Source organism: Gadus macrocephalus, chromosome 15 (genome assembly GCF_031168955.1).
Source record: "Gadus macrocephalus chromosome 15, ASM3116895v1".
NCBI lineage: Eukaryota > Metazoa > Chordata > Actinopteri > Gadiformes > Gadidae > Gadus > Gadus macrocephalus.
In genome coordinates this window covers 9,858,953-9,872,958 of record NC_082396.1, presented here as the reverse complement: position 1 = coordinate 9,872,958, position 14,006 = coordinate 9,858,953, and the positions used below count along the sequence as shown (strand labels likewise).

The window sequence follows — 14,006 nt, the reverse complement described above, 5'->3', positions numbered from 1 at the left end:
TAAGTGAATGTCCAAATGCATCTCAATGTATGAAATGTAGGTTGCCGTTTTTATATGTTTTTTTGACTCTGTCTATAACGGAAAGATAAATGTACACGCAGTAACAGCATACTCATTAAAATAGCCCCCTCATCTGTTTAGCATAGCTAAGAATAGAAGTCCTAGCCTATTAACAAAAGACTAAGTCACCTTCTTAATGAACATTTAACAAAAGAGAGTCGTATGATTGATTCTAAAATGAAATATCGATGGTTTGTCTCTGGGCTGGATTGGACTATCCCTAATTTATAAATAGATTTGATTAAAAGGTTTAGTAACTGCAGCTAGAGCATGGCATAAACGCTGACTGGCTCAAGGCTCTGATTCTCACTGGGATCATGCAGACATGCACTTGTGATATTGTGAGAGTTTTTTGATAAAAGCGTGCACCGAATGGGATTTATTATTGTTATGATTAACATTATTATTGCAAAACCAAGGGGGGACAGGCATGGCCGCTAGCAGAACATGTGCTAGCGGAACACTTTGAGTGCAGCGCTGTGGAACACATTGTCCTTGTGGCGCTTCACATTGTTCGCATTCTGCTTCTTCACCCTCAACCCCCCCCCCCCCACTTCTCTTCGCTCCAACGGTTGCCTTGGCAGCCGTCACCAAAATTAAACGGAAATAAAAAAATTATTCACTTTTATGGCTTTGAGCCTTTGGCGATTATGCATGCTGGGCCATTCTCTCCATGAGCGACATTTTAATGTCTAAACGGCTTCTGGTTTTCTCGGCTGATGTGAGCGGATATTTTGTTAAAAATGTTTTGGGTTGTTGCGATTACTGCCTGGGGCCCCTGTTGGGCAAGGGTCCCTCCCTAAGAGCCCTGCAGCATTCTGCCAATAGAGCTGACGCTCGCAAACCATTTTATTTCAACAATTGATTCCGTTTTAAATGGAAAGAGAAATTACAATTGTAAATACTCGGTCTCCCTTAATGTGCCCGTGATAAGTGTATGATAAGAATCCCAGACGTCTGCCTCCATGATTAATGAATGTATTCATGTATTATAAAATGTTTATTTTCATGTCGTCTGCTCTTTTGGCTACAAGCGAGCCGTTCAATCAGCCTCGGAAATGTCCGCACCCTTTCACGTCGCTTGAGGAAGTTTAGATATCTGAATGTATATTGCATTACAAGTCTCTTTTTCAAGATGCTTCCAAGGGGAATGCTTTTAGCCTATGGCTGTGATAGTGGAAGACGTATTCCGCAATTTATAGAAATGTATTCATAAATTGAAGTTCAACAAAAAAGCATGAGGAAGCCTAATATTCTAGTCACAAGTCCGGGTTAGTGTTTTATAGTACACTCACTTTATAAAGTGGTTGAAAAACGTGAAAGCGCAATGTAAATACAATGAATGAATTGATGAAAATCATGTTACTAATTAATTATCAACATGCTAACTATATTGGTAGCCTACAGGGGAGTCACAGGCATCCCCTAGAGCATGGCAATGCTAGGCTTGCATGATAGCATGGCAATGCTCGACAATGCAATGCTTTGAAGATACCATCCTTCCATCTGGTACCTGGATGTTATTCTTGAAGACCGTGAGTTCTTCTTATCCCTCCATTTTGAAACCTATTGTGCTCCTTGCCATCCTCTGTGTTCCTCCTCAAGGGTTCTTCTTCTCTCCATAATGAGGGTGGCTTTTCCTTGCCCTTTAGAAGGCTTAGGGCCCTATCTTGCATCCGGCGCAATTGACTTTCTCGCTGGTGCAATTTACTTTCTCTCTCGTTGCTAGTTTGCAACTGGCGCAGAGCGTTCTTTTCCCTCCTGCGCCACGCATCGGTAAATTAGGGAATGATCTTGCGCCCCAAGGGGCGGGCCGGTGAAAGGAGGAGGCGTGTTCTGGCGCAAACGTTCCCTGGTGCTATTTTGCAGTTTCAGAAATCACTTGCGCCACAAACCAGGAAATAGCTGGTTTAGGGCCCTATTGTAACGGTCTGAAACGCAATTGAGAAGTGCCAAGCGCAAGTAGCTTTGTGGGCGGCTCGAGGTGCACAAGCAAAATGCATGCGCCCTTAAAATAGCATCTGAACAACGCGCCACTGACTTTAAACCAGGTATTTCCTGGTTTGTGGCGCAAGTGATTCTTGAAACTGCAGAATAGCACCAGGGCACGTTTGCCCCAGAACACGCCTCCTCCTTTCGTCGAGCCGCCCCTTGGGGCGCAAGATCATTCCCCAATTTACCGACGTGTGGCGCAGGATGGAAAAGGACGCTCTGCGCCAGTTGCAAACTAGCAACGACACATGCGCCACTGAGAAAGTAAATTGCGCCGGATGCAAGATAGGGCCCTTAAAGTCAGTGGCGCGTTGTTCAGATGCTATTTTAAGGACGCATGCATAATGTTGCTTGTGCACCTCGCCCATACACTTTGCTTCTCTCATCTACCTTGCCACACATTCTTGGTAAATTATTTGGGAAAGAACAGTTGATACAGTGGTAATAAGTTGTACTTTTAAATCAATGCATCTGCAAACACCGTACAGCAAACACATATTTTCTTGACACAGACATCGTGTATATGCCCATAACTTTTAGGATTGATGAGTATTTGATCGTTAGAAAACATTGTTATACTGCAAGTGAGTGTTAAAAAGAATGAATGAATGCAGGCACGCGTGTGTGTATGTGTAAAATAATTAATGAATGCGGGCGCGCGTGTGTGCGTCCATCTGTTTAAACACACGCAAACTAAACACGTAACGCATAATACAGTCCATGGCAATGTATATTAACGGGGGGACACATGCATATTAGGAACACAAGTCGATAACGATAATGCATACAATACTGATAAGAAACAATGTTTATAATGTATTGCGTATATCATTAAATAGAACCACAGTTACCGCATATCATATGTGTGTTAAGTTTTCTTTGACGAAATTTATTTGAGACCTTATTCCATGTGTGAATTAGGCCATACTATTTGGCCATAAACTGAGCCATTCGAAATTCATGTGCATCTGTCTCATCGGAGACTGCAGACGCGCTGTCAAAATATCAACTTGTCAGATTCAAATGCGCTCATGGCTCTTAAAGGGTATGGGAGCTGGCACTCTCATTGGTTTATTGCACGTTACGCCCAAATCACACCTACGGGTAATTAGGCTACTTCAGACCAACCCTTTTTTGATTTGCGCCGGGCGCATGAGTCATTTCTGCGCCGGTTAAATAGCAACATCGCCATAGAACCGCCCACAAAGCTATACTTGCGTATCAGACCGTTAAAATAGGGCCCTTAGTGTTATGGGGAGTGGTAAAATGTAGGCCATGCAAAGCCCTTTGAGGCTAACTGTGATTAAGGGCTATACAAATTCAATTGACATGACCTTATAAAGTGTTGATCCATTTTCAAATCTTTTCCAAAGTCTTAGTGGGTAGCCTTTTGTTCTAATGCATGAAGTGTTGCGTACTGGGAATTAAGTCTCCAGTATTTGAAGGTGTGAGAAACGACTCAGAAGACATGGTGAGATCTAATAGAACAGAGGCAGGCAGAAATACTGTCCTGGTGAGAGAGAGTTAGGCTATTTTCCAAAGCTGAATGTGCTCACTTAATGCTCTGGGAAAGCATGTGGAGCAAAGGACTCTGGGGAATGGAGTTCCTGTGGTCGTGTGATCTTTCAGTCTTATTAAATGTTTTAGAGTTTTTTGTGCATGTCTTTTTTTGTGTGTCTTGTTGTGTTTATGTGTGTTTGTGGATTATTGACGTTTGTCTGGTGTGTGTAAATGTGTGTGATTTTCTCCGGTGTCCTTTGGTTGTTTCGTGTGCGTGTGTGTGTGTGTGTGTGTGTGTGTGTGTGTGTGTGTGTGTGTGTGTGTGTGTGTGTGTGTGTGTGTGTGTGTGGTGTGTGTGTGTGTGTGTGTGTGTGTGTGTGTGTGTGTATTTGTGTGTGTATTTGTGTGCTTGTCTGTGCACGCATATGTGCCTGTTTGTGTGTGCAGATGCGTCGGTGTGTCTCTGTGCCTGCACATGTGTGCACGTGTCTGTGTGTGCGTTTTACTCAGAACAAAAAAGAGTGACAGTGCGAATAATCTTCCTCCTCTGCTATGAAACGACACGTTGACAATGGGAAGGGATCACGGCAACAATGGCTGCCAAGACAGTCGCAGAGGCGGAATTAGGACATACGCGAGTGGGTGTACTTTGACAGATTCTGAGTGTCATCCCAGGGCTCACGGGTCTACCGTTCCCGAGCAAGAAGTTAATTTAGCACGTTCTAAAGATGGGCGCCCACATTCATTTGCTCAGGGACTTTCCCCCTTCCCGGCCATGCTGCATCACCCCAGGTTAATAGTATGCAATATATGCAAGTGCCTCATGTTAAATCCAGTCTAGTGAGTCTCTTAATAGCCTACAGCAGGCCGAGATAACTCTCAGCTGGGCCGGCTGGTGGTGATCAATATTCCCAAGGTTTCCCAACACTTCCGCCCCTTCATGGAACAATGATTTAATTGCAGCCATGGTGAGGTTGACAAATGGGAGTCTGGTGCATGGCGGGGTTATAATAAGAGAGAGAGAGAATGAGAGAGAGAGAGAGAGAGAGAGAGAGAGAGAGAGAGAGAGAGAGAGAGAGAGAGAGAGAGAGAGAGAGAGAGAGAGAGAGAGAGAGAGAGAGAGAGAGAGAGAGAGAGAGAGAGAGAGAGAGAGAGAGAGAGAGAGAGAGAGAGAGAGAGAGAGAGAGGCCAAATGGGACGGAGAGAAAGAGAGAACAAGAGAGAAAATGAGATGGAAATAAAGATGTTGGAATATTTTAACAGATCGATAATATTAGTGTATATTAGTATATACTATATATTAGGGCCTTTCATCTTTTCTACCTGTTCTTTGCAAAGTATTGTTGAGTTGTTGCTTATGTTCCTGCCTCTGGCAGAGACACACTCAAACACACAAATGCACACACACACACACACACACACACACACACACACACACACACACACACACACACACACACACACACACTCAAAAACTAACACAGAGACATTCAGAGAGAGACACAGACACCTGCCCATACTCAACAATCAACCAAACAATGTTGTTTTATCTGATTGGGACTAATGACTCCCATGGCAGCAGTTTTAGGCCCACTGTTGTAACTGTTCTATTTATAACTGAAAATGTCTCTGCTCCGACTCTGGGTTTGTATTCGCCTCGGTGTCTCTTGGGCTCAATTTGTAAAGAAACAAGTCATATAATTACAAATTGGCTTTTGAGGTCGACAGCGTTGTAATGTAACAGCCCTTCGCATGTTTATATGATAGTTTGTGGTACATTTTCTGTGACTGATTACTGTGCGATACCATGGCGAACTGAATGCAAATGTTTTGTGATGGGATTTTGAAACATTATATTTAATATTGGGATTGTTTGATCACACCACACACACGACTGAAACAATCTAAAATAACTTGACAAAAGATTGTGTTAGAAGCATGGTAGGTAAGTGCATTAAGACTTTCTGACGAGGATCCTGATTTGAACAACAGAATATTGTGTTTTTATATCATTTTGACAAACACAGGCACGATTGGGAGGAACCAAATTCGGGTTCTATTTTGCAAGAACTGTCAAGCATGCAACGAGCTAACTGGCTCACTAGCTTACCATGACTCCCTAAGTCTCAATGCAATTTAAACATCAAGAGTCTCCACAAAAAAAAACATATTTACCTACTTTGCTTGAGTGGGGCCGGGGAGGTGGGCTTCCACAATTCTTATTTCCCAGCAGCCCTCCCTCCCACACTTTACCACCAAGCAATTCTGCTGCAGTTGGTTTGCGGCTCAGCTGTATAGCCTCCCACATGAGTCACCTATAGGTCAGTTTATACCTGGCTGACTGGCATGCTGACTAAGAACGACCAACCAGGCGTTACAGAGGGAAATAGAAGAGAGATTGGCTGGACTGCTACTGCCCCAACACTGTTATAAGATAGATGGATAAGATCAGATGCACTTCATTGATCGCAGAAAGGGAATGAGGGTGTCACAGCAGAAATTACACAACAGTAATTAAAATACTAAAAACGTAAAAGCAATATATAGAACATTTATAATACCTATAAACTAAAAATCGATAATATCTATGAGACCAACATCACATATTGTCTCTATCATTTCAAACTGTAGATTGTGTGGCGTGGGGCTACTACATTTTTCTTTTCTATGGATCCACTTGTGGACAGATAGCATGACCTTCTCCATAAATCTGGATTTATTGTTCCACCCTAAAGGTGAGAAAAGGCCTTGGGGGCGATAGTTGATCTTGGCATCTCTGTTGACCTGGGCAGTACCACTGTCCACTGTCAAACTCACTGATTAGATTTAGTTGCATCTCCCTTTAGCATTCAGTGTACCCGGTCTAAATGGGTTGGAGCTTATACGTATGGATAAAGATGGATGCCAACTTTGTAGGTTATGATAATCGCTGCTTATTCTGTGCGTCAATGCTTTCGTTTTTTGCACAGACCGCATGGGGGGAGCTATTTATGTCTCTGCGTGTACTGATGTTGGTTTGTGGGATTTACTAGAGGGTGGGGGTATAGGACAGGGGGAAGGGGGAACATAAGATTCGGTGGGGTCTCTCTTCTGCAAGCATCAGACCTCCCATTATGAGGGTAGATCTCCCCTGGTGTTGCCCCGATTTAGATTAGTTTTTTTTGTGGCCAAACGTTAAGCAAGTGGGGAGAAAATATGAAATTACTCGTAGGCTTGTTATTCCCTCCACAGAGTAGTATGTCATGTATTATCCATTTTTTTAGCTTCTGGTATGTTTTTATGTTTTGACTTAAATAAGAAATATGTGGGCCTACCATGTACTCAAGCTGATAGTATGGATAAATAAAGCCAGAAACTATTGAGAAATCTACGGGACAATTTATTTATTTGAGACCTCCACAAGTCTGGTGAAATACAGAATCGATTTCCCGTCCTGCCGTCTTTTCATTCGACCACTGTCTGACTATACAACCGAGGCACATTATGTTTATGTATTGTGTTTATTAATATTTACATGGTGACCATGTTCTGGGAGCTCTGTGTTAACGTTAAGCCATACACATCCTTGAGAGTTTCTCCAAGCTGAAACCATTAGCCTCCATAGCTAGCCTGGCATTCATTGGGGTTGTGTTTACATAAATGAAGTGTAACACAATGAATTGTTTACATAAAATAAGTCGTAAAATGACCCTGTGTTGAATAGACACCACAGTGTTCATTATTATTTTTTAATCAATGACTTGCAGATTGTAGATCATCAGTGCTGCCGTATAAATACACAACTATGGATAAATCCCTGGGTTTTTCTTTTGTTGTTTTTATCACTGTATGTTTCTTTAAGTTCACATTTTGGGGGGACATGGTTGGTTGATCAGAAGTTCTTATGCAGTCACACATTCCGACATTCCCTCTGTGCTGGTATCCGAAAAAGAACATTTCATTAAAAACCTGTCCAGAAGAAACTAGTCCATCCCTCTGTAGTCATTCTGTTTCTGTTTCCCAGTGTGATTTCATCATGACCTGTGTAAGGATAAGGCTTGTCATGTCTATCCACTTGGCAGACTCATGGGAAATTCCATAAGGGAATACATCAACCACCTAAATCACACTATGGGGAATACCATCCGTCCAGTTGAGACAACATCTTCTGTTTTAATAAGATATTTTAACAAAATGATGGAAGCAATTATGCTTTTGCTCTTGCAATAAAAGATAGACGTGAATCTTAAAATGAGATTAATTGCTAGGGTTATCGATGTTGCTTGGGTAATCCAGGTTTCCAGACGGCTCCATAAGGTGTACATTATGGACACTATGCCTTTATGGCATGCTCCATTGGCAGAGCATGACACTAATAACACTACACTACACTACACTAACAAGCTCATGGTTAGGAGTTGCATTCCTACACATTCTAACCCATGCTGGGAATCTTCGCACTCATCCTATTTTAGAACACTTTAGATAAAAGGGTATACCAAATGGCATGTATTAAAAAGAAATGAAGGTTGAGAGCCAACAATATAAGTATTTTCCACTGTGTCTGTGTGCTGTGTCCATAAAAGCATTTTCGTTCTCTCTCCAACACTGTATTTTCCTCTTCCTTCAGCTCTTACGAACGTCAAGCTGTGGGCCATTGACCGGCAATGCTTCCAGACGATTATGATGAGGACAGGACTCATAAAACACACAGAGTACATGGAGTTTCTGAAAAGGTGAGCCAAGCAGACAATCTATCCCAAAATGACAAAAATATAGACGGATGACCTAGATAGCGATCCTGATTTAATTTCTCCTGAGCCTTTTCTTATTACAATTTTCTCAAACTCCTAATTTTTTCTGGTCGCCACCCCCGCCACCCCCCCCCCCCCCACTGAGTGACGTCACGTTTGAACCGGGTGTTTTTTAAAAACGCTGCTCGTTCAATTGCTCACTGCTATACATTTTCCACAAAAATTGAAAATGACTCCCATTACCATTTTGTCTCCTTGGTCTTTGTTCGACCCCGTCCCCCTTTCAGTTCAAAGGAAAACGTATTACCATAAAGATTTGAAAAGCAAGACTGAGGGAACGGGGGTGGGTTACCACATTAAAGGCAAATTGGGAATTGTTTGCTCCGTCTCAGACTACTCAATAGAAAGATGGACTCGCCTGAAGTTGAAGCAAAAAGTTATTTGCGCCAATCTGAAACGTTCTGTGACTCATCTCCCCTGATCTTTGATGGCGTTTAACAGAGCTAGTCGTCGTGTCTTGGGCTTTAGAGAAGAATAAATAAAGTATGACAATGTTCTGCATGAAGTCCAGTATTAAGGGGGCGGGGGAGAGTCTATTGCCTTTTCACTTCAACATAGAGGCAGATTGGGTACACACTAAGTTTGCCCACGAGTTTCCTCTTATTGACTTTCTCTGCGTACCTCCCAGCAAGGTGTTTGTGTGTGCACACTTGAGTATCTGTGTGTGTGTGTGTGTGTGTGTGTGTGTGTGTGTGTGTGTGTGTGTGTGTGTGTGTGTGTGTGTGTGTGTGTGTGTGTGTGTGTGTGTGTCCATGAACATGTGTGTGTTACTGTGTGTGTGTGTGTGTGTGTGTGTGTGTGTGTGTGTGTGTGTGTGTGTGTGTGTGTGTGTGTGTGTGTGTGTGTGTGTGTGTGTGTTTGTCTGCCTGCATGTGTGTGTGTGTGTGTGTGTGTGTGTGTGTGTGTGTGTGTGCGTGTGTGTGTGTGCTCTATAGATAATGCTGCAGGTCAGAAGGCTCATGCATCATTGTGATTTCAATCAGCCTCACAAGCAGGGTGACAGACCGTTCCAATCTCAGACAGGTGGGTGGATATGAAACGCTGACTAAACAGGAAACTAGTGAGCTGTTTTTTTTTTTCCTTAGAGAGATGCCCCTTTTCACTTTACCAGAAGCATTGCGTGTAGTGGCCTTAACTCTGCAGGAAGAAAACTTCACAATATAGCACCTGGTGGTCATGAATGGCACTGAACTATGAAATGATGGTTATGATATTGTAGTTGTCAGGGTGTTGGATACCAACCCTGAATGCACTGTCTTCAATCCACATGTATGCAGCCTAACATTTAGGCATCCTTCAGCAAGATGCCCCCAGCCTGGCATCACGAGACAAATTGCTAACTGAATTAGTCTGGAACCTCTCGGTTAATTTTCAATTTCCAAAGTGCGTCATTAACGGGCGCACACCAAAAGGCCTTTGGACAAAATTGGATAGGCCTACAACCAACCATATCAACCGAAACAGCAGATGCAGAACTGATCGACGGAAAAATCATCGGCAGTGGTTTCTTCTTCTTTTAGTGAAATTATACCGTCCAGCTCGTTTAATACTGTCTCGAAAGAGTAAACAACAGACATCAGTGGAAGCCATCTTTGTTGAAAAAATAATTCGATTTAATTATCATATTTATCCCGCCTCATATTAGATAAACGGTTGTGATTGGTCGGTCTATCTCGTAATGGGCAGAAATATTTTTGTTTGGGAGGGGAGCCAGACCTTATCTGCAGAGCAAAGGAAACATGAGCCTGCAAGACTCGTCTGGTTCCCAGGCTAACATGCCTCTAAACCGCCTCCTAAATGTCTCAATTCACTGGTAGTTGCTCTGGATAAAAGCGTCTGCTAAATAATAGTAAATTGAGAGAGGGGAAAAGTCTGCTTAACAATAGAACATTGAGAGTGGGCCAAGTGCAACAGGAGATAATTAATAGTTTTGGGTATGGGTCATTGGGTTCAAACATACAGTCACACAGCTTTCACTCCAAAAAACATTGGCTTCTGATATTCCTACACAGAAGAACAGGTCTTCTCTGTGCCAATAACATCATGGCTGTATCTTCTTGTTCAAACACAATCTAACATATCCATCTAACATATATGAGAAACAGACAATGCATAGACTGAATTGGTGTCTAGTAACCGCTCAGTTCAGTATCCATCTCATATGAATCATGACTAATAAGGTTTTTGAACAATTTAACTAAAACAAGTGAAGAGAAACCATAAAATATACTAGATTATAATTCGATAATAGTAGCTTTAGTTTTTGGGTCACATCAATTGTGTTTGTAGTTGGAGTTAATAGAAGATAAGTGATATCTTGTAGGGTTATGTGAGCTATATCAATCCGCTCTCTCCCCCGCCCCTTACAGTTTTGGATAGAGAAGGCGCCTCTGGCTATCAGGCCGCCGTAACAGCCATCCACCCACTGATGCTGAGCATGTGGGAATACTACTTCACACAGGGTTTAACGCACAGGAAATTGGGGTTCAGGGCTTGTTTTAGCTGTATATCCGTGAGAGGGACACATCTCATATTCTTTGTATTGTTACGTTCACATTAAGTCATGCTGCATTTCACTTAAACAAGAAAGTATCAGTATTGAGTTGGGTTTTTAGAAATATGAAAGTTCATTCATGACCTACATCTTGGATATTTGGTATTATTAAGTAATATTTGAAATTTGCCTTGAGGCCTTAAAAGGCCTCACAACTTGGATTTAACGTTTCTGGGAAAATATTGGAACAAAATAGCAGTCCTGATTGTGGCGTTGAGAGAGCCAGCTGGCTAGCTGACCGGTGCTCGCTCTTCTATCAGCAGAGCTCTACAGAGGCTTGCCGCTTGTGGGGTGGGTGGGCTGAATGGCCTCTGATTACTTTTACCAGGCCTGGTGAATGACCGGGATGACACTGAGAGGCCCTTTTCTTCTGTGTCTGTTCCAATGGTTAATGGCTGTAGCCTTTACAAGATCAACACCCTGTTATAGATATCCTGTTTTGATAACAGGCAGATAGCGTTCATGAGGGCAGAGAAGGCAAACAACTAACGGTTAACAAATATGGGAACCCCCACTCGCTTGTGTACTCAACCTTGGGGTCTGAGGTAAGTGGCAGTGACCTCGGGGAGTTGGCCTATGATGTACACCGATACAACAATAATCTGTGATTTAGTCTGATTCGGGAGGTCAGGACAAACCAAAACAGAGTAGATGACCCCTCAACACCTCTTTCTTCCCTCTCCTCTTGTTTTGATTAATAACTCATCCATCGCTCTCCTTTGTTCCGCAGTGTTCCTACGTTCCACGGCCTACAGGAGGACATTCTGAGCAAGCTCGCCGACGTCCTTGAAGAGGTAAGCATTGCCCAGCCCCCCCCGTCTCTCGTCGTTCTTCTGTTCTCCTCCTTCTTTGTGCCTCTCTATAGTCGTTGTGCTTTGTAAAGCTAGTGAAACGCACAAGGTTAAAAGGCTATACAACGCCGGACCCTATGGGGAAGCCTTTCGCTTAGAGCTGAAAAAAACAAGGAGAATCAAAGCTTTGGTTGCCTGGTAGCATTACTAATGTATCCAGATTGTGCTGGAAGCATCCTCCTTTAATGCATCAGCTGTAGAGGTTAACATGGAGAATACAGCCGTGTTACATGGCAGACATGTCTCTGGGGGACGTCTTCGTGTGCTCATGCGTCCTTCGTCCTGAGGAGCACTTTCATCCTGAGGGGGCGGTTCGTTAATAAGTACCGGGTTTCTATGTTAATGTACTGCGCCGTAGTGTTTGCATTTTTTATGTGTTGTTTTAATAGTTCTCAGAGAGGGGGCTTATCACGCAGCGGGGGTTTGTTCCGCGAACCAGCAGTATGTAAATCAACCACCAGCCAATAGGGAATTGCTTTATGACATGAACTTCCTGGAAGCCCTGCTCCACCCCTCCCAACCCTGGTGATAAAGCACGTTTGCATTTTTTAAACATCGTAAGATGATGTTTGCTTTCTCATTTAAATTTTTTTTGTAAAACTGCTTCAACACAAAATAGATTAAATCATTGAGGGAGTATCCACCGTGACCGTAACTCCTAAAGTTATTATAACAAAAGTATTCCAGACGGTCATCCTCACATTATTTGATTTGAATAAATTATTGTGTACGTATATTGTTCGCTCAATCTTTCTCACTTTGTGTCGGACTATCCTGAGAGCATTTGGGTGCATATAAGGGTTCTTACAAGCGGTTATGATCCTCATTATGGCAACTGTATTTCAGCCCCCGCTGCTCGAGAGAAAAGAACAACGAGCAACGTGCAAATATACTCATCTCTCTCCTCTCCTCCCCTTTTCACCCTCTACTCTCCCCCTCTCCTCTCATCCTCTCTAATTCTGTACTCATCTCATATTATCCATGTACCTCCTGTCCACCTCTCTCCCCTCTGCCTCTCTTCCAAATCAACTCCTTTCCCACCTCACCTCACCTCTCCTCTCCCCTTGCTCTCCTTCCCCGTCCTCAATGCTCCTTTCCTCCCCTCCCCTCCCCTCTCCTCTATTCTCTCTTCCCCTCCCTTACGTCATCTGCTCCCCTTTCCATTCTCTTCTGTCCTCTGCCCCCACCAACCCTCCTCTCCTCTCCTCCCTTTTCCTCTCCTCCAATCTCCTCTCCTCCCTTTATCTCTTGCCCTCCTCCCCTCACCTCTCTGGCCTTCTGCTGTTGCCTTCCTCCCCCCTTATCCTTCTCCCATCTCCTCCCTTCCCCACTCTCCTCTGCCCTTGCTCTGCTCCTCTCTTCCATGCTCTCCCCCCTCTCCCCTGCCCTCCTCTCTCCCCATCTCCTCCCCCTCTCCTGACAGACACACTATGAAGATGGAGAGTACATCATCAGGCAAGGGGCGCGGGGAGACACCTTCTTCATCATCAGCAAGGGAAAGGTGAGTTTCTCTCGCTCTCTCTCTCGAACCTGCTTCCATAGTTACCGCCTCCCGCCCTGCATCGATCAGTAACACACAGCCGCCATGGCGGAGAGCGCCACCACACACGCTTACATGATGTGGGGAACATCTTAATTCCGTTTTAGAACCGGAAAGGAGATGTAACACACCCCTCTGTGGGAAAGGGTTGGAACAGACGTTTCATCGCCATCACCATCATCATGCTTGTGTGTATAGGTCATCGAGGAACTGAATGGAATCCACATCCTGTGGGTCATTTATTTGCCATATTTATTTGTCATAATAACAAAGCCCCCTACCCTAGCTCCTCCTCCGGGCTACGGCAAACATTTCGTAAAGGCCAACTCAGGTATCACTGCCGGTCCAAAAGTATTGAGCATGTGCACATTAGCTTCAGAGGCATTTTGCTTGACCAATAGCGACATTCACACGCGCACAAGCTTGGTGACCAGGAAATGTGATTATTAACCCACGAGTGATGTGAAGGCCGTCGTCCTTGACCTATTGCTCATCCTTTGGAGAACAGGAAATCTAGAGAAGCGGGAGAAAAGTACCTTCCGCCTCAGCCCTGTGCTGTGAAATAATCAGCAACATCCCATCTGTTTCTGCCAAAAATCATAGAAAAGTTCAAAGATTGCCTGTCACACGGCCAGACTTCTCCGGGATTCATTTTACATGGAAATGGGAAGTGCGTAACAAACCACACACATTCTTTACACAACACCTATGTGATG

General features: G+C 43.6%; 1 protein-coding gene across 2 annotated transcripts in view; it reads left to right on the top strand.

Moving 5' to 3' along the window:
* The window catches only part of LOC132472798 (cGMP-dependent protein kinase 1), a 74,750-nt gene that overhangs the window by 41,963 nt on the left and 18,781 nt on the right, over window positions 1–14,006 (top strand). For both annotated transcript variants that reach the window (XM_060072578.1, XM_060072577.1), the window contains exons 4-6: window positions 8,162–8,267; window positions 11,630–11,693; window positions 13,174–13,251. In XM_060072578.1, coding sequence (XP_059928561.1) covers window positions 8,162–8,267; window positions 11,630–11,693; window positions 13,174–13,251 — 248 coding nt within the window. The remainder of the gene's footprint in view (window positions 1–8,161; window positions 8,268–11,629; window positions 11,694–13,173; window positions 13,252–14,006) is intronic.